A 21,171-nucleotide genomic window follows, 5' to 3' on the forward strand; every position below is an offset into this window, starting at 1 on the left:
ACCCAAACTTCTTCCTCCTCATCACCATCAGAGGATATCGGGTATCGGCTCTGTCGTCATTCATCACGCTCAGATAACGGCGGCGTCTCACCCTCAAGCTTTGGTTTCATTTCATTTCATTTCATGTTGCAGGCTGTGACGCCTCCTCCTGCAACAGAGACAAGAAGCTCTGGATCAGGATCTGAAGAAACAGTTGTGTCTTAAAAAAAAAAAAAAAAAAGCACCGTTATGACTTACTGCTGTTATATCTGTGACACTGTTTACCGTCTGCTGTGGAGGAGCGGTGAGACTGCCTGAGGCCGTGCTGCTGCTTACTGCCTGCCGACTTCACACTGCACAGAGAGGAGGAGTCTGGAGAGCAGAGAGAGAAGAAAGAAAGATGTGAATTACTTAATGAGTTCAGTAGAAAACAACTCCCTAGTCGACTGTGGACTTTTCTCTGTCTCAGTATCGGTCATATATTTACTCTGAGGCCCTCACGCTGAGCTCGCCTCCTCTAGGAAACAGCGATGAGCTCCATGTGTGTTCCCCCTCCTCCTCCTCCTCCTCCTCCTCCTCTTCCTCCTCTATACTGTCCCATTAAAACACTATTTGCACTATGCTTCATTTCAGTTGAAACGTATTCATCACGGACCTGAACTAAGCCCTGCGTTCGCACCACGCTTCATCTCCATATCCACCGTGCAGTCAGTGCACTCTGACTAACTCCTGCACACCATATTGACACTTAATGGACAGGCTGAAGTGGCTGTTTTGGCCACAGTCCCACATAATGAGACAGCTCTGACGTGTGGAGGAGTGGGGGTCGGCTTGACAATGTTTTGGCTTCAGCTGCCAGGTAATATCACAGCCCTGGAAATTTAGCTGGAATTCCACCGTGGGAACGACTTAATATCATTTCAGTGTTATGGTTTCCTGAATTTACTGTAACTACGTCTCTCAAAGTCCAAATCTGGTGGATGTGGGAGTTTGACTGAGCCCTGGGAGAGAAAAGGGAGGTGTGTGTGTGAGTGAGAGTGTGAGAGTATGTACCTGAGTTTGTGGAGAACGATGCTTCCAGCTGACTCTTTCTCCTCAGCAGCACCTCCTCCCTCTTCAGAGCTGCCATGTACTTGGAGTAGGACCACGACAGCTGAGGGAACATGTCCAGAAATGGAGTCAGGTCTAACGTGATTAGAAAAACGGTTCAGAGAGAGAGAGACGACGACATTACAGTCTGTGGTTGGAACTGATGAGGCCTTCAGGCTGTAATTGAGTTTATCTTCATCGCTGCATCAGTTTTTTTTTGTTTTTTTCTTTTAAATATGTTAGACTTTCAGATAGTTAGAAAATCATTTAATTTGATTTGACTTTCTTCATCTTCAGCTCCATCTTCGTCATGTTTTGCGGTGAGAAACATCAGAGTCAGAGAGTTTTACCGGCTGTGTGGGAGACAGCAGCGCTCTGCTCTGTGTCCTCCACTGCTTTCTTCCTCTCCTCCTCCCCTCCTGTTCTTCTTCTCCTTCCACATCATCCATGTCATTGTCCGCGTCCTCCTCCTCCTCCTCCTCCTCTCTGCAGCTGGACTCTTCCGACTCCTGATCCTCCTGCACGGTATAATAGAGAATAATGTAGCAGTAATATCAGAAATTGTACTACAAAATGAATTCAGTTGTCTTTAGATTTTTCTACCTGAGCTCTCTTCTTCTTCTCATCCTCCTCTTCCTCCTTTCTCCTCTGTCTTCTCACCCTGGCTCTGTGTTTGACTCGTTTCTCCTGCAGCAGAGGGAGAAGTTGCTCCTCTTCCACGCTGCTGCTCAGCTCTTGAAATTCAGGCCAAAACTTCAGCAGCTCACTGAACACTGACATCTGCACAAACGGAGAAAAAGACCGTCACATAAAGAGGAAATCAGAACAATGGAAAATTTTCTCTTACGTAATTAAAGACACACAACCTGTGCCTCTCTGAAGATGTAAGGGCCGAGCTCGTGGCGTTGCTCCAGGATGCGCTGGGCCTGCTCAGGGGGGATGTCTATCTGCAGACTGGGCGGCATGGACGAGTCGATGAAACAGGTGATGATGGTGGAGATCTTCTGCTGGATGATGGCCTCCTCACTATGAGAGTGACAAAGGTCCTTCGCACAAGAAGGGAGGTGACACAGGAGAAATAAAAAGGCACAATATGAGCCTTTTCCATCTCTATTTAAATTATTCTGCAGAAAGGAAAGTTAAAGGGATAGTTCAACATTTTGGCAAATTGGCCCATTGCCATAATCTGTATAGCTTTTGGAGCTTTCATTGTCAGTGCAAGCTATTTTTAGGACGGCGGAGCAGAGCCGCAAGCTGCTCAGAGCTACGCTACAGATGCTAATGGGATTTCTTTCTCATCAAACTCATCAAATACACAATCCAACAACTCCAAAACGCTCTGGTGGACAAGTTGTGACCTGCACATTCACCACGCTATGAGATAATAACAGAACGTTATGAGACAGAGTTGTTTTAGAGGTAAATTCATGCAAAACCACTTCTGTGTGTTCCCGTCGGGGGCAGTTTTTCAGCAAGCAGTCTCTACGTTTGCCTTGAAAACAACTCAGTCTCATAACGTTCTGTTCTTATCTCATACCGTGGTGAATGTGCAGGTTACAACTTGACTTGGAGTTGTTGGATTGTGTATTTGATGAGTTTGATGAGGGAAACCAAGAAATCCCATTAACCTCCGTAGCGTAGCTCTGAGCAGCTCACAGCTCTGCTCCGCCGTTCTAAAAATAGCTTGCACCGACAATTAAAGGTAACAAACCTACTCCAAAAACTATAGGGATTATGGCAATGGACCAGTTTGCCAAAATATCGAACTATCCCTTTAACAGATGGCAACAGGGTGTACAGCAAACATCTCAGGTCTGATTCAGATTGTTTTACCTTATACCTCTGGACCTCCAACCAAAACAGCATGTCGTTCTCCAGGAAGTCTCCCTTCATGGAGACAAAGTGTTGAAACTGCAGACAAGTGACAGGGTTGAGTAGGATCTGTCGAAACAGGAGGATCTCTTTGGAGGAACTCATCCATAAGCCCTCGGCCTGCGGAGGACAAGACAGAGGGACACTTGAGTTTAATTTAAATCCCTTCAAGGAAGAAAAAGAATGAAATGCATGAAAATTTTAGCAATTTATTCAGGTGTGGTTTCTGACGTTACGACATAGAGTCTTCTTCAGAGCATTTTTATGAATGACAGGGTGTGAAAAATTTAATATTGCTTTCTTGGTGTAAACATTAAAACAAGAAAGAAAACATGACACACAGGGAAGATGATGCCGTGTGTTGAACATCAGCAGTGAGTGTGTGACCTCTGAGCTCACAGAAAACTGAGATAATCCTCCTCCTTTATTCTGAAAAACCTGGTCTCTGCCAGTGGTGAGATAATGATCATAAAGATGATATTCACAATCATGTATGAAAACTCCTTCCTGTAATCATCCTCCCGCTCTTAAGACAGTGCAGCGCTCATGGTTTATATCTTACACTCTACTGTGGAGCTGAGACGATGAGACGGGAACAGAGCTGCATGGAAAACACTCCAAAGACTATTAAAAGAAGGTTAGTAATGCTGATGCTTTAATCTTATTTATCCTGGATCCAATTTGGGAAAACCAACCACAAGGCCCAAATGGTATTTGACAAAGCCAGAGCTCGGAGCCAAGTCATGAACTAAATCACACATGCTTTCGGGCCAGGAAATGCCTTATTTCGCTCAAATCAAAATATCCAGCGTCCCCCGGGGGATTTCTCCTTACCTTCCAGGCTTTTCTCCTCGTTCCGCGCCGATGGTAGACGTGCTGCGAGAGCCTGTCTGCTGCCTGAGGCTACCACCACACACAGAAACACACGCATACAGAGGGTCAAGAGTCAGAAACTGAATAAACTAGGATTAACAGGCTCCCTGAACGCCTCGCAGACCTCTCTGGTCTGGTCTGGTCTGCACTGCTCTACGACACCGGCTGTAACCAAAGCTCTGTCCTCTTTTTTTTTTAGCTTTTACCTTCACTCTGACTTCATCTCTGTCCCCTTTTTCCTCTTCGTCCCCATCCCGTCCACCCTCCATCTCACCTCCGCCTCCACGGTGTAATGCAAAACTTCATCTACCTCTCATTACTTAATGACAGGATCCATGTGACCAAACATAGTAAACTTGATAACATAATGAGGCCAGGCAGCAGAAACTCTGGTGTTTGTGTTACCACTTGATGAGGGAACCTGAGAGAGCAACTGGACAGTGTTTAGTGGTTTCTCACGTTGCAGAGAGCTGCTAATGTGTCTGACTTCTTATCTCTGGCAAACTCTTGCAGCCGTTGTACAGCACGGATCAAAGCACTTATCACAAGTGCAGCTTAGGAACTGAAGACCTGAGTTACTTCCCCTTTTTTTTGAATGAAAAGTTGAGGAATTATGAAGTAATAACAAATCATCCTGATTGTTTATATCAACGTGAAGGACAATACCTCCAAGATTACTGAGGTGATTCACTCTCAACCACAAATGTTGATGTGCTGGTGGTGGAAAATATGAACATGAACAAAATTTTGTACAAATTTTGGGATGTTTCTAAGGATACATGGACACTCTGTCCTGCTGGTTATGGGATCACTGAGGTCAGGGGATGTTTTTCCTCTGGTAACGCATGCAATAGTCAGGGGTGGACTGAGCGAACAACAGATGCTGCTGTTTTAGCTACAAAAACAACTTACATGTGTAATGTATGTGCTTTGTGCTTGGATAAAAATCATTTTTCCATGACTTTCCAACTGAGCTAAGTGCTTAAAATAACTTCTGTTCTGACTCCACTGATTTATACATTTAATAATGAAACCAGCTGTCAACAGCCACTGTTATCCAAGGCCAGTATAATGAGCTGTGGCCAAATGGTTGTATTGTAGCTGGTGCCCTCTATGAATATATATATATATATATATATATGTATAGTAAAAAGAAAAAATCTGAACCTTTGGTTTGTGTTTCTGCCGCTCTGTGAACTCCGGCGTGGACAGAAACTGAGGCAGCCATGTTTTCTCGATGTGATGCCTGACGATGTCCTGGATCTCCACGACAACCACGTTGGAGAGACAGTCCAGCTTCAGACGCTCCAGTCCACCTGCCAGACGCAATATCTACACACACACACACACACACACACACACACACACACACACACACACACACACACATGCACATACAATATAATGAAGATGCAGTGAAAGCCACAGCAGCGGATGCAGATGGTCTCATGTGTGTGTGTGTGTGTCCATGTGTTTGATATGACTGCTACAGAAAAGTCTGTGCGGCCGACGAGCGTACATGTCTGAAGATTTCTATGAAACCACATGAAGCTCGTCGTCTCAGGCCGCGGACAAACTCGGAGAAAAAGAAAGAAAGAAAACTGCCCACAGTGGGAAACCCGACTGAAAAGCTCCTTCCTGATTCCTGCTGTGCTCTTCATCATTCCCACAATTCATGCGTTCTCTTCATCTTCCCTGTCTGCTTTCTGTCTTCATACGTCGATCTGGCCGCGTCTCCCTGTTTATATCTCCTTTATATATTTTCTCTCATCTCATTCTGCACGCACCCAGGCATGCATGCATACACTCACTCACTCACACGCAGCAGGCTCCAGAAATGAGAACCAGTCGTGGCACTGGAGTAGGAGTCAGTAAGATGAAAGGAGGCCAATCTGTGACTGGATGACTGAGTGATTGAAGGAGTGAAGGGCCAAAGCAGTAAAGCTGTCAGTCTCTACATTGCTCACACAGACGAGAACCAACGCTGAGATGGAAGGGGGCGGGCAAGGCAGCCGCCCAGACCCAATCCTACAGAGTTAGGAGAGTTAGGAGCGCTGGAATTGGCATCTTCATTTCAAATGCACTGTTATAATAATTATTTTGATGGTATTTATGAGATGAGGATGACAAATGACAAAGGTCCTGCACCAGAGTTGAATTCATGTCAACAAGTGGAGCGATTGTTTCTCTCCTGACCAACATCCTAAAAATCAGGGTTCCTTAATGGCAATTATTATTTTAATATGTCATGTTCGAGTTATTCCCACCCTGGGGTGCTCGTTCTTCAGGAATGACGATGATGATGATGATGAATAAGCAGCTGCTAGCATGAGGTGACTGTATCAGATAAATGAGTGTAGATTAATGTAAATGGTTCAAATATCCAGCTTCAGCCACTCCAAGTGGCATTAATACAAGTGCTAACGACCGCAGCAATTTCATGAAAACATTATTACTTAATATAAAGTTAAACAACATCCAGTTTAGAATAGTTTTAAATGAACACATTTGGAATGTGCAGCAGTGTCCGTGAAGGATTACTTGAGTTTATCTGGCAGCGCTCTGGGGGGAACCACAGTAACCCAATAACACATTTCAAATAACACTCTTTTGCTATGACAGTGTAATAAACACTATAGCATAGCAGCTACGTTTGGAGTCCAAAAGAAGAAAAAAAGACTAAGAAAATTAGGTTCATTCTTGCATGTCTCATCTACTCATCCAAACTTCACACTCCATGACCTCCTGCAGTAACCCTAGACTCCAGAAACCTAATCTCAGACTATAAATGTCAGGAGAGATTTCGTCCCAGTGTCACTGTTACTGGAGCAGATCTACTTTGTCCTTCCTGGATCCAAACCACACTCCTCCTCCTCCCTCTTCTTCTTCCCTCTTTTAATTCTAACCATGTCTTCTTCTTCTTCCCTATTCCCTAATGACGCCCTGCTGTCAGGGCTGTCAGCATGAAGCCTGCAGGACGCCAAGAGAGAGGGGAGATGGGAAATTGTGTGAGAAACGCCACGGCGGCCTCCGTTTATCACTTGTGAATGCTGAACCTCAACCGGAGCTCACGTCTTCCCATCTTTGGATGGATGTGATCATGTGATGAGTTCCACGTTTCTACCCGCCGTCCCTCCGCAATAACTCAAACTCGGTGGAGACGACACCTAATGGGTACGGCTGCTTAAAAACAGAACACACTGGGTTTTTAAAGATCGTGTAATTGACGTACATCACTCTGTTGTTCTGTGGAGGCGGGGCTGTCCGGGCCGAAGAAGTACTTCCTGTTGAGGTATTTGGCTGCGATGTGAGACGACCTCTCCTGTTTGACAGCCTTGTCCCTGCGTGGCGTCCTCCGGTACTGCTCCAGATCCAGCCAGCATGTCAGATGAATACTGTGCAGAGACACATGTTACACACACATCAGTGTAATGCACAGGATTCAATCATGTGCCTATAATCATGTAAAGGACGGTACATTGTGGTAAATATACAGTGTGGCATGCAAAAGTTTAATATCTGTTAATGTGCACAGTTAAGTGGAAGATTAAACAATCTCCAAAAGGCATGAAGTTAAACATGAAACACTCTTTTGCAATATTTTAAGCAATATCACTGTATTATTTTTGTTTTCTACAGTTTTAGAGTGAAAAGGGGAAACAAAGCAGCAGCCTGCAAAAGAATGGGAATCCAAGGAGACTCTCAGATAACTTTGATCAATCAATATCAGACAAACTATTTACTATTTACATGCTGTGATCGTTTCCAAAGGGGGGCTATAGGAAGTATTAACTATGCAGGGGGCCCAAACCTTTGCTGCGGCCCTTTTCCTTCTCGGTCATTTTGAAAATGTAAAAGATGAAAATAAAAAATTTACATATTGTTTAAAATGTGTCCTCTGTAATTTTATGTCTTTTGGAGATCACATTGGGAGAAATTTTGACCAAGGGTGCCCAAGCTTTTGCATTTAACGGTTTACCTGGCGTCCTGACTCTGCAGGAAAGACATAAAGTGTCTGATCTCATGGCGGTGACGGAGCAAAGAGCCCAGACGGTAACCTCTGTAGTTTGGGGACAGACTGGATGAAGAGTCGCTGGCTTGGTGACACTTTGAGGACGGAGTAGAAGAAGCAATGGGAGACAAAGACAAGGTGGACCAAGACTGGTGTGTCTGCAGAGAAATAAAATAAAAAAGAGGTGGCAACAAAAACAAACAAGGAAAAAAAACATCACATCACTTAATACAGTCACATGGATTATTTCATCAATGCAACACTAGTATGACACCATGTTCAAGCCAAGTAATATAATAATCTTGGAACAATAGATTATCAACACTGTTACTACAATATAATAATATTAATATCTACATGAGCCATGTTCACAGGCGTGTGTGTTTATTAATCTGTGATAATTTGTGGATGCTGCGTGACCTGACCTGGTTCACTCGGCGCTCCGACTCCTCGTACACTCTCTGCAGTTCCCTGTACTCCTGATTTTCAACCCTGTGCACCTCTTCCTGCACACGCACCTAGACACAAACACAACCAATCAGAGCAACTGCAAGGTAAATACTTTGTCTTTATAACTGAAAATGCCTTAATTAAATAAAGTTATAAACATTTTAAAAAAAATAACAGGGGCAGAGAGGAAGATAATTAAAGTGTGAATGTGTTGTGTTTACCTTCTGGAAAGACTGTTTGTCCCCGTTGACCAGCAGCGTCCACGGCTGCAGGAGGATGTTCAGCGTGTGTTCTTCAGCCTCGTCAAACAGCTCCTCGAACGCCGGCATCAGTCTGTCATACACCGACCTCCTGATCGCCTCATCCACACCGATGCTCCTCCTGGCAGAGGAGTAGAGATATGTGGAGTATAGGAGCTGGAGAGGAGAGGAGAGGAGAGAAAGAGCGAATGGAAGAGGAGGAGGAGAGAGGAGAGGAGAGGAAGAGGAAGAGCAAAGGGAAGAGGAGGAGGAGAGAGGAGAGGAGAGGAAGAGGAAGAGCGAAGGGAAGAGGAAGAAGAGGTGGAGGAGGAGAGGAAGAGGAAGAGGAAAAGGGAAGAGGGAGAGGAGAGGAAGAGCGAAGGGAAGAGGAAGAAGAGGTGGAGGAGAGGAAGAGCGAAGGGAAGAGGAGGAGAGGAGAGGACACAGAGAGGAGAGGAGAGGAAGAAGAGGAGGAGGAGAGGAGAAGATGAGGAGGAGGAGAGGAAGAGTGAAGGGAAGAGGAGGAGGAGAGGAGAGGAAGAGCAAAGGGAAGAGGAGGAGGAGAGAGGAAGAAGATGAGGAGGAGGAGAGGAAGAGTGAAGGGAAGAGGAGGAGGAGGAGAGGAGAGGAGAGGAAGAGCGAAGGGAAGAGGAAGAGAAGTTGAGGAGGAGAGGAGAGGAGAGGAGAGGGAGAGGAGAGGAGAAGGACATGGAGAGGAGAGGAAGAGGAAGAGCAAAGGGAAGAGGAAGAAGAGGTGGAGGAGGAGAGGAGAGGACACAGAGAGGAGAGGAGAGGAGAAGATGAGGAGGAGAGGAAGAGTGAAGGGAAGAGGAGGAGGAGAGGAGAGGACACAGAGTGGAGAGGAGAGGAAGAAGAGGAGGAGAAAGGAGAGGAGAAGATGAGGAGAGGAGAGGAGAGGAGAGGAGAGGAGAGGAGAGGAGAGGAGAGGAGAGGAGAGGAGAGGAGAGGAGAGGAGAGGACACAGAGAGGAGAGGAGAGGAGAGGAGAGGAGAGGAGAGGAGAGGAGAGGAGAGGAGAGGAGAGGAGAGGAGAGAAAGAGGAAGAGGAAAAGGGAAGGGAAGAGGAAAAGGGAAGAGGAAGAGGAGATAAGAGGAGAGGAGGAGGAATAGGGAAGAGGGAGAGGAGAGGAGAGGAGAGGAGAGGAGAGGAGAGGAGAGGACACAGAGAGGAGAGGAGAGGAGAAGAGAAGAGAGGGATGTCATTACCTCAGAGACATTTCTCCTCACTCCTGCCATCACTTTCATCATCACCATTGTTCAACTTCTCTCACACACAATATTCACTATCTGTCATCGCTGCTGCCATCACACCACATAAATGTCAGTCTTTTAACCCCGGCTGGCCACGACGCCGTGGAAACATCTTCTACGCTTCACTCCTCTCGTGAAAACCAAAAGGTTAACTGAAGGAAAAACAGATTTCGCCGTGAGGTATTCTGGACCAGAATCCCTCCCTGGTCCAGCTGCAACCAGACCGGGTCGGGGTTCTGGGTGAGTGGACTGGCGCAGACCTGCAGCAGGGGAGGAGGGGGGTCTGACTCACTTGTTTTTATGGGGGGCTTAAATCTCTCCACTTAGCGAGGGGTAAAAAGAGGGTGGAGAGACACAGCAGGGACCATGGGAGCGGCAGCCCGAGAGAGCAAGTGAAAAGGTCAGGTGTGTGTGAGAGACATGGGGAGAACATTACACTCAATATCTGTTTCATTGCGTTTTAATTGCATTTAAAGACATTTTGTTTTTGTGCGATTTTAATCCATCGTGATTCATCATTTTGCTTGGCGTCCTCTATAAAAGCAGCCACTTTATCACTCCGGATATTGTGTTCTTGTGTATTAAATATCTTAATTTAAGTATTCAAATTGGCTTTTACTTATTTTTTTTGCTCCCATAAAAACATGAATTACATGAATATAACTTTTTTTTTATGACTTGAAATTAACTTGACATTTTACAGATGGCCTCTGTGAGACTGGAAGAAAAAATCATGAAATCATGAACAAGAACATCTGAAATGGTATGTTGCCATATTCTCTTTTTAATCCTTTTTATTTATTTTGTTTGACTGAATGAAAATTCAGTTATACTAATATGTTTTTCTGAGTTTATGCACCGAGGCAGCCTCAACTCATGCATATTATAGACCTGCGTAGAAAAAATGAGACACTTCGGTAACCCTTTAATTTACAGGCCGTTAATTACAATATCAAGAAATAGCCAAGAAATAACAATTAAATGCGTCGTAATGTCAAGAAACAGCCTAGAAATAACGGTCAATTTCATACTCAGGTCATGTTTTTCATAAAGGCAAAAGATTACACATGATTTTCATGCTTTGAATATTTTGGGAAAGGCCAGATTTTTTCTCCACCGTGTCCTTGCATTGACCGTTATTTCTGCGCTATTTCTACGCAATCAATCGTTATTTCTTGGCAATATCTTTTGACATTACTATGACATTGATTGTTATTTCTATGCTATTTCTAGACATTATGATGCAATTAATTGTTATTTCTTGGCTATTTCTTGACATTATCACGTAGTTAGGGTTACCGACACTTCCTCTTAAACCCTAAACTGACAAAAATACTCAACTTTCATGTCTTTGTAAAATACAGAACTATATCGAAAAGATCCTTTATTTACATTTTCTTATGATTTGCATGTGTGCGTGCTGACCTGGGCCTCTCTCTGTACTCTGTAGGGGTCCATCCCGCCCTGGTAGAACAGCTCATGGTAATGCTGCAGGTCGGTCCAGAAGTACACTGCGTTCTCCCACAGCTGAGTCAGGACAAAGGAAACAACAGTTATGTCTGTCACATCATATTTAAACAGTTTTAACTGAGCTGCTCCACATTGCATTGAATACAGACATGTTATCTTCCATCTTGGATGTGCAGCAGCCATAATTGGATGTGATGGGAAACACAGACATAACGTGAAATTTAGTGCATTAAAATCTAATATTTCATGTTGTACCGTGTTTCCAGATTGTACACAGAACTGTGTGAAGTACAAGCCAGCACGTGAGTCAACCCAGAGAGCCTGTAACATCTTTTCCATTTTCCTGCTTCCCAGTATCTGACCTCTGCCAGAGTGTGACTGATGAAACACACACAAAGACAGGAAAGCTTTTAATACAATCACCAAGAAATTTATATTTTTAAAAAAATCTGCAAGTTTTCACACGGGAGAAAATTGCTGTTCCACATTTTAGTTGGATTTTGTTGTAATGTAGTATGGGATATCAATTTCTGCTGCATTTCTTTTTGCTTAATTTTACCAGCTGTTTCCTGCCTCTACATGTTTTTTTTACTCATGGTTCCCACCTGTGAAGGGACAGTATGAGGAGACTGAGACAAGCGGGCCTCAGAGAGGAGAGGAGGCAAGGTCAAAGGGTCACGGTGGAGATGTCCGCTTGACTGACACATGTTCTGCCACCACAGACCCACATTAGGGGTTCGGTCGAGGTCTTCCTGAACACACTGAGACCTCCAGAACCTGGGAGCCCTGTGGGGAGGAAAAGAGTTATAAGATATATATTTGTAAAGAAATTTTAACCTCCTTCCTTTGAGTTTCTAGTGGTTACTTTGGAGGTTCTGGGGACAGGTTAGGGTTTAAGTTTCAGTGGTCAAGAGGAGGGTTTCTGAGATGATTTGGGTTGTTCCTCAGGATCCTTGGAGGTTCCTGTGGTCAGCGAGAACAACACGTAGTTTTGAAAGGTTGTTAATGTTCAAAGCAGTCTTGGAGGTTTTTTTTTTTTGGGGGGGGGGGGCATTTAAGTGGTCATGGGAATCCTTCAGAAGGTTTCTAGAAGTTGATGTGGTCCTTTACAAGATCTTAGGGAGTTTTTGGAGCCCTGTAGGTGGTTAAACACCTCAAGGAAACGTTGTTTTGTGTTGTACAGAGAGATTTCCCCACTATCATCAAGGAAGAACAGTGTTCACTCCTCCTGTGGAGTTCAGTGCTCGTTATGCCTGAACAAGGAGCACTGAAAATGCACTGGGGCCTCATGGTAAAACATCAGATTACTATTAACATAGGTCTTTTTTCTTCTAATTTCTCTCAGGTATATGCACTTCTTAGCATTATCTGTTCCTATGGTCAGAACAGAGCTGGGAAAAAAGGCTTTTATGTATGCTGCTCCTGCTGCCTGGAACAATTTGCAGAAGGATCTGAGATTGAAGGAGCTGGTCTCTCTTCATACTTTTAAAGACATTTTAAATGTTAAGTGCTAATGGTAATTCAGGATGTAGATTATTTGTCTAATCCTGCTTCTGGGAACTCTGTAGACTCTGCATTTTGGTACTTTTAGTCATTGATGTTGTTTAGTTCTGTGTTTTTATATGTGTTCTTGTTTTCATTCCATGTTTTTAGTGTGGATGCCAATGGCTGCAAAAGTTTTGTTCATTGTGTTGCTGCTGTCTTGACCAGGACACACTAAAAAGAGATTTTTAATATCAATGAGTCTTTTTTTCTGGTTAAATAATAGAGGGACCAGAAGTCACCACTTAAATGTTTTCCATTCAAGTCAATGTGTCTTTCTCTTTCTCAGACATTAGAGGTTTTATGACTCTCACCAGTAATAGAGCAGAGACTCTGTGAGGCTGGGCTGCACCGAGGACAGTTTCTCTTCGGTCCAGCAGGGGGAGGTAGTCAGTCCCAGTCTGGAGAGCAGCTCTGAGTTCAGGCTGCTCTGACTGCTGCTCAGCAGGTAGCGGCTCCTCATCAGTACCAAGTATCTGGAAGAAATACCACATGAGATCACATTTGATTATTTTATTTTATTTTCATTACATCTTTTAAAAAGAAAAACTGTTTTTTTTTTTTTTCATGGATACCACCATGTCCTCTGCATCAGACCATCCCTGCAAATCATACACATACACCAGTCGGCTTATTAGCAGTGAAAATAGACTTTTTCCCCCTCTTTTTTTCTAATTTATATCATACATGCACATACACAAGGGTTCATGTATAGACTGAGCACTGGGTGTTGCACCAAAGACACATTGTAATGTTGGATTTATGTTGTGAATGGAGTTAGGAGGTAGTTTGTGTTTTTCTTTAAATGTGACCTTTGAGGGTAACATTTATGCTTTTTTGTAAATGTATGTTTTTGGTATTTTGTTATTATTTGTGTGAAACCTTGGACGTCATGGGACGCAAGACAAATTTCAGAGTGATCTGACAATAAAGTATAATCTTATCTTATCTTATACCCTTTCATGCGTACATATACTGACTAATACTACAATACTCTCAAGAATAATAATGATAGTAATGATGATGTTACTAATGATAAAATTAATAATTACAGTAATAATGGAATGACACAAATATCAAGAGAGTAATGGAATGAAAAGAAAAAAATATGTATATATATTTTTTAAAACAACAAAGAATAAATTAATATCAATTAGAAAATTATTAAAATTTAAAAGAAAGAAAAAACAGTGAAATTGACATATCTCATGTTCACCTGTTCTTCCGCTCTCTGTGCTGTGTAGCTTTCAGTTTTTCTATATCCATCCAGAGATTCATCAGCTTTTCTCCCGGCGTCCCTCGCAAAAACTCCTTGAACGCATCCAAAGCTGGTCTATTGTCCTGGCAACAGCTACCATGGCAACCACTATCAGGGACATTTCCTTGGCCTGTGCCCCTTCTCCCCACCTCCATGCTCCTCTCCTCCTCCTCCTCCTCCACTGCACTCTCCCTCTTGGCTTCTTGAGCTTTCTCTTTCTTCCCTTCCAGTCTTTCTCCATTTCTTCCTCCATTAGCTGAACGTTGGCAAACTTTACTTTCACAGGGTTTCTCTGGGCTGATGCATTGCGTCTGGCCTCCTCCTGACTCGCTGAAACATTCACAAATGTTTTGCCGTCTCTGTTGGTCCATTATGTTCAGGGCGTTGTTGAGCACCTGTTGAACCACACTGGCAGCCAGATGCTCCAGCTGTAGTTGAGAAACCTCAGAGTCAAGGCTCCCGGACTCTTGGAGATGTTGCCTCTCTGAGCTGCCAGCTGGTGGCTCTGTAAAGCGGAGGCTCAGCTCCACTGCTTGGCTCCGGAGACCCCGAGTTGTGGCACATTTAAGATCAGAGGAGCAGGAGGAATACGAGCGGGACAAAGAGGAAAAGCCAGAAGGGTTTTCTGGCTCAGAACAGCTGGAGAAGCATCTGGCTGATTCCCTGCATGTTGCACTCATATAATCCTCCTGGCCACGGGGTAGATATGTAAAGTTGCACATCATAAACCCTGAACAAGAAGAGGAGACAGCATGGGTATCTTTAGCATAACAAGACTCAATAATACAAATTGTTGCATGAGAGAAAACAACTATATACCTTGTTTTGCCAAAGAATGTAAGGATGTTTTCAAAGCGTTGTTATTTTCTTGGTCAAACTGGGAGGAATGACGCAGTTGTGGGGCTGACATGGTCGTTCGGATTAAGCCGCTTCTTCTTTTAATATGGAGGCTTGGTTCCCACTGATACAACAATTTGGCAAGTCTGTAAAAGACCACAGAAAACTAAGACAATACACAATAGACAACATAATAGACAACTTTTACCATTATCTTTCATGACTTGCATGTTTAGGTTGCAGTCAGTCATCTGATCTGTACAGGGATGTGGCCCTGATGCCTCTCACTATATGCATAAGGAATGAGGTGAACTTAAACAGCAACAGTCTTAAAACACAATTGCAAAATCTACCAACTCTGGACAATAGCCACATAGTACCACATCGCACTATCAGAGGTAAACTCTCCATAATAAAGAGGCAAAAGCACACTCTGAATACGATGATCACAATACATGTCACAGCCGACTGAAGCCCATTGTGTTTAAAATCTAGGTCAGCAGGTAAGCATCTCTCAAGCCTCTTGCAGAGCTGAAGTCATGACAGTGAATTAGCGAATGCAGAGAGCAGAAACATGAGCTATCAGACACTCCACCTGGACCTGATAAAACTGATGTTACAGTACTAACATGAGGGGAAGAAGAAGATGATTCAAATCAATGTACAATAGAGGAGAGGTGAAGCTACATTTGTTTTGTATTTTATAGTAGGTCAAAAAGCAAATCAACTATAGCATTTGCGTACCTGTATTCAATGTAGCATTCACTTTGAAGGAAAAAGGGGAATCTTTCTTCCATGATCCACCGAGTTCCTTGTTCTCTGTCCAGGAACTGAAAAAGGTCAGAGACAGAAAATGACTGCAGCACAGGCCTTATCTGCTTATCTTCAAAAACCAAACTATTGTTTTTTTCCCCCCATTAAAGGAATGATTCTTTTCTTACACAGACGGTGTAATGGTTGTCTACAGGAGGAGTCCTGGTCAGCATTGTGGGGTTACCGGTGAGCAGTTGTGATTTACAGCGGCGTAGATCTGATCTGATTCTCCTGCAGACCAACTCAGCTGCCCCACTCCCCACCTCGAACAACCCTGTCTCCTGGTTGTACAGCAGTGCCTCTGGGAATGACTAGGAAAAAAGATATCAGGGTATTAGAGGGGTACAAGTTCTGTTTTACGGCTGCTAAGACTATATATTAGGGATACTTTACCTGCAGACTTAAGAAATCATTGAAGAAGTGAACCAGTAGATCATCAGAGGCCAGACTGTGCTCCTAAATGTAAATAAACACACGATAATCATGCCCAACCGAATGTTAAAGAGTTAACATTGAGGTTATAAATCACTAATTAAAAAACGTATACTCACAAAATTACCAGCAGTAAGATGAGGAAACTCTTGAAACAGGCAGATAAAAGTTAAAGTTAGCAAACCATAACTAGTTTTTAAAAATATCCAAAAAAGTACCATAAAGTTAAACTTCTCTTACCTGTTGAAACTACTCCACACATATTGATCTCGAAAGCACAAATACCTCCAGAGTGTTCTGACACTGAGCCAGTGGCATACAGCGAGTCACGAACCTCTCAGTGTAATTACAGACACACTGCAGGTTGCTATGGAAGTGAACTCATTTTCAAAACAGAGGGGGCAGTAAAAGTTTAACTAGAGCCGACCAGACAACCAAACACGGGTTTGTACGGTCCTGTAGAGTGGGACCTAAACCATACTTCACTCTAAATTAGTCACAAAAGGATATATTTACTGCAACTAACTGGAGATTGTGTTCATGTAGTAAAGTCATGAAAAAAATACATTACTATTGAAGTAAAGACAAAATATTAACACACCACTAGATGGTGCCAAACACTTAAAAATCTACTTGCACCAACAATAAAAGAAACAACATAATGAGACAAATGGCACAGATATGTAAAAACATAAAAATCACATTTATTTAAAACTGATCTGAAAACACATTGGTAAAAGTTGAAAAACTCACAAGAATTCAAAAAATAAAAAAAAACATTGTGTATGTACACTTCAGTGCAAATGGAGAGGCACATCAACAACACAACTCCTTCAGTCAAATTCATAATTAAAAACACAGATGAAAGAATTGCATTGAGGAAAAAAGAGGAAGGAAATACAGTAGATAGACAGGCACAAAGACAGAATGATGAGTAGAAACTTTGTTCTCATGCATCCGTTTGAAATCATTTTCCTTGTCGTCAAGCTTCAATTTCACCATTAAACATGGAGGAAAGCTAAACTGCCTTTGGCACCGTTGACGTCGTCATCTTCACAGCCTCCTGACGTTGCGCTTGCTTTGAGCACTTCCTGGGAGAATGATGTCTTTTTTGCGACGGCCCGCCGAGCGGCTGCCACACTCTCGAGAGCCATGAAAAGCACACAGACAGGATGTGCAAAACTGGAAACCACAGTCGGCTCTGCTGCACACACCTTCGCCTTTCACCGAGTGGCACCTCGCAGGATGCTGACACCGAGGACAAGGCTTGAGGCACTCATCACTGAAGAGGGTTTTGGCAACCTGAAAGCAAAAAAATAAAGTTTGTGTGAGATGATTTGAGATGTCAATGAATTAGAAACTTGCCACTGCAACATATTTAGTAAATGCCAACAGTATACGTTTTATTCTTAGATAAATCACTATTGTAACAAGTATTGAGAGACAAACAAACAAGACTAAGAATAGCTCAGTATTGTACGAACTGAATGTACTACACACAGTCCCTTTAACATCCAGTGTCCAGATTGAACAGGATGAAAAGTAAAGTAATTGGACACTTATGTTTTTTGAAAAACTGTGTGTTGTATCAGTGTTTTTTTTATCCATCAATTAACTGACAGGTGGAGTCAATATGTGGTGGTCAGTCCATCATAGGTGACACTATGTATAAATTATGGCATTTCAAATTGATTGTTTTGAAGACACAAAACTGTTGCGTTCTTGTTCCAATACTAATACTAGTCTGGACACTGTCATTCCAAGTATTTTCACAGAATCTGTAGTAAAACAGTTTTAAAACTCACTTCTAGAAACTTCTCCCGTTTGCTGCTGCTGCCTGAATGTGAGACATTGTGCTGTGATGTGTTAAAAGTGCTATTTGCAGACTGTGGGGTGCAGAAGCTGGAGCTCCTGGATTGGGCCTGAACCGTCTTCAGGGCCGACCTCTTGAGCAGAGTCAGTCTGGTCTCTGCATCAGGGACGTGGATGGAGCCACCGAGCTGTTAAGACAACAAGAAGGTCATTTCAACTATTAATCTCCACTATTACATTGTATCCAGAATCATAAAAAGAACTGGATGACAGGCATAGAGGCCAATAGAGCAGATCCCCTACCTCAAGAGCTGCCTTCAGTTCACTCAGATGGTTTCGTCTCCTCATGTTAGCTTGCTTGTCGTGTTGGATGATTTTCTTCCAGCTTTTGCACACCTGACTACACCTGTCAAACAAACAAATGCAGGTATGAGACCAGTGTTTTCACCCCATGGCCCAGTCTCCTGGACTGTTTGCCAAGCCTGATACTTTAAAAAGTGCTGAGGTATTATATCAATTTAAAAAACATACAAAAAATCAAGTTTTCTCAGACTTTTCAAACAAAACTGATTTGTTTCAAAGTGTGTTACTCTGCTCTTCAGTGTAGACTAGATTGGATCAAATCATCGGTTTAATCAATGCCCCAGAAGGAGGTATAATGAATTATACTGAAGATATAGTACATAATATTTTTTGCAGTGATGATAAATATTAACTCCTCACCGGTATATGCCCTCAGAGGTCAAGTGGCCTAGTATGACAGACAGGACGTGCCAGAGGCTCCTCTTCCCCAGCTCTGCGAGTATGTCAACGTTCCCCAGACCCATCTTCCTGCCAATCAGTCCGGCCAAAGGTATAGTGGTCCTGAACTTTGCTGGGGTCTCAACCAACTCTGCCGTGGACTTCAGCTGCTCCTGCAGGCTTGGACTTTGGCCAGCAAACATGTTGGCCTTCTGCAGGCACATAGCATGGACCAGCTGCAAAGCTGGAGTCAGAGAGAGATCGGCCGAGTTCGTCCTGAGAGGAGTTACGTCTGGATTAGCAGGAGTTGTGTTGCAAGGCGTGAGGCTGTTACCACATTTAATAGAGAGACCACTGCGAGGGGTGGCGCTTTCAGCAAAAACATCATCTTTAGATTCACTGTGGCACTGCTGGAGATGTTGACGCCTTCTGTCTGTTAGCTCTTCCTCAGACTGAGAGCCCCCCTCTTTAAGCGTAGAGAGCCTGTGCTGTCGCTGCATACGGGAGCGCCACTTTGCCTCGGCCTGATTCGGGGTTTCAGACTTTCTTCTGGAGGCAGAGAGAAGCAGCTCTTGGAAGGAGCCATCATGGTCCACTGAGGAGTCTTGGGATTTATCGAGAGTCAGGGAGCCGAAACCACTGTCCTCATACACAGACCTGGTGCAGAGTTAGTAGTTGGTTAACAGAAGCACACTTTTTTCATTCAATTTGGAAATTTGCAACAAAAATTTGAAAGATAAAAGCCAAAAAAATACGTACCTGATGTATTTGGGTGTATGTGTGGATGACGGCGTGTACAGCACACTTAAGCTATCATTCAGGCCGTTTGTCACACCACTGAGAGGTGAGTTGTCCTTAGATGTGAGAGGCAGGAATTTTCTACAGTTTGGAGTCTCAATATTAATTTGTTCAAAGGCAGAAATGCTCGCGCTGAAATCTGCATCCGAGAGTGACACACTTCTCTCAAAATTAGACTGGAGCCCAGAGTGGAGTTTGCCATCTTCACGAGTGGAGGTCCTCACCTGTGAGTAGAGGAGACGACGCTTCCTACCAGATAATTGTAGCTCCTGTTCCACGTTTAAAGTGCTTGATGCTAAAGCCCCCATTACAGTGTCTAGAGAGTCAAATGATGCACTCAGCCAGTGTTCAGACCTGGCATCGGTGGGGGCTTCAGTCTTTTGGGTGCATGGTGACTTTGTGTTGTCAGTTTTGACATCTGTGGTGGGTTTGCACATTCTTAATCTGTGTCGCAATGAGGACTCTCTTTTATATAATTTAGGAGTTTCACACCAGCTAACTGGTGGGGGCCGCTGCACCCCTTTAGAGTCTTTGTCCACAGATCTGACCAAATCTCTGGTCCTGGCTTTGGGTGTGGCAGAAAGTCTGAGGTTCTCTTTGGGCGTTTCATCGAAGTCTACAGGAGACAAAGACCTAGAGAAATCAACTCCACCGATGCTCTGTGGAGTGTGGAATAAACCTGAGTATCCACTGTCACAGCAGCCCTCGTGACAATGCTGGCCTTTGCAGCTTTCGTGGTAGACGTTTGGTTCAGGTGTGTACTGCATTTTTCCCCCTCCTGTGTGCAAACTTTCCTCCGACCACAGATTTCACCGGTGACCTAGAGAAAACAAAAAGTGGTAAAATAAATACATGAACCAATAAATACAGATCCAGGATAACTGACAAACATGACATTAAAGAGCCCGGGACTATGTGGACATGATAATTGACAGGTGTTACAGATCAAATGAGAAAAACAAATATGGTACAAAATCTCTCTCTCTCTCTGTTTTTTTATATTTCTATATCTGCATATTGTTCTTTTTTACTTTGTATGCTACAATGCCACTGTAACAACCAAATGTCCCATGTGTGGGATAAACAAACAGTCAATATGTCCTATGTCTATTTCTAATTAGGTGCTGTTTTCTTGGACTCACAATCAATCTTTCGGTCGTTACATAGGTAACAGTTTTGTGTGCACAAGTTGTCAAACACCATCAGCTGGTTGTTTCGTCAGCGTTGCCATGAGAGCGAGAGTCCATTTAAATTGCAGCTGCGTCTCTCTCATTGTGATACCGCTATAAAGTGAGCTATAGCCGCCAAAGACCTACAACCTACCCCGGCTGGCTGGCTGGCAGTAGACACCCCCCGTGGTTTCATATAAGGACCAAGAGAGAAATGTACCACTCGCTAACATCATTTAAATCCCAGTTAAAGTGGTTTAACAGGAGCTAACGTATGAAAAACAGTGGCAATTAGCACGAGGTGAAAACACCTGTGTCAATCACCGAGTTAACTTTTTGTGTAAACGTTACACAAACATTGATTTTTATCATTAATTATTTTCATTAAACAATCTTTGACCCAGTAAAATGTGAATTGCATCGACCATAGCACGCCCCTCACTATGTAAGCTAACGTTAGGTAATGGCTGACAGTTTGTTTGTTATCGTTAGCCGAGTTGTAAATTACAAAAAA

The 21,171-nt window shown here is 43.4% G+C and overlaps 2 protein-coding genes across 2 annotated transcripts; both read right to left on the minus strand.

The window, feature by feature from the left end:
• Positions 1–116: 116 nt before the first annotated feature.
• rgs22 (regulator of G protein signaling 22) lies at positions 117–16,455 on the minus strand (the record flags this gene model as incomplete). Its single annotated transcript, XM_083990325.1, has 24 exons — positions 117–148; positions 265–351; positions 1,033–1,132; positions 1,419–1,460; positions 1,509–1,586; positions 1,672–1,848; positions 1,935–2,114; positions 2,902–3,060; positions 3,775–3,843; positions 4,981–5,145; positions 7,046–7,208; positions 7,793–7,983; positions 8,251–8,343; positions 8,497–8,691; positions 11,211–11,312; positions 11,511–11,633; positions 11,861–12,041; positions 13,112–13,273; positions 14,014–14,785; positions 14,875–15,038; positions 15,637–15,722; positions 15,834–16,016; positions 16,099–16,161; positions 16,423–16,455. 24 exons carry the CDS (start codon positions 16,453–16,455, stop codon positions 117–119), a joined length of 3,600 nt encoding a protein of 1,199 aa, XP_083846451.1.
• A 735-nt stretch (positions 16,456–17,190) lies between these two features.
• Positions 17,191–20,255, minus strand: fbxo43 (F-box protein 43; the record flags this gene model as incomplete). Its single annotated transcript, XM_083989650.1, has 5 exons — positions 17,191–17,439; positions 17,943–18,137; positions 18,253–18,355; positions 18,673–19,347; positions 19,450–20,255. 5 exons carry the CDS (start codon positions 20,253–20,255, stop codon positions 17,191–17,193), a joined length of 2,028 nt encoding a protein of 675 aa, XP_083845776.1.
• Positions 20,256–21,171: the final 916 nt, after the last annotated feature.

This window comes from Trachurus trachurus (genome assembly GCF_905171665.1).
Source record: "Trachurus trachurus genome assembly, chromosome: 16".
NCBI classification, from domain to species: Eukaryota; Metazoa; Chordata; class Actinopteri; order Carangiformes; family Carangidae; genus Trachurus; species Trachurus trachurus.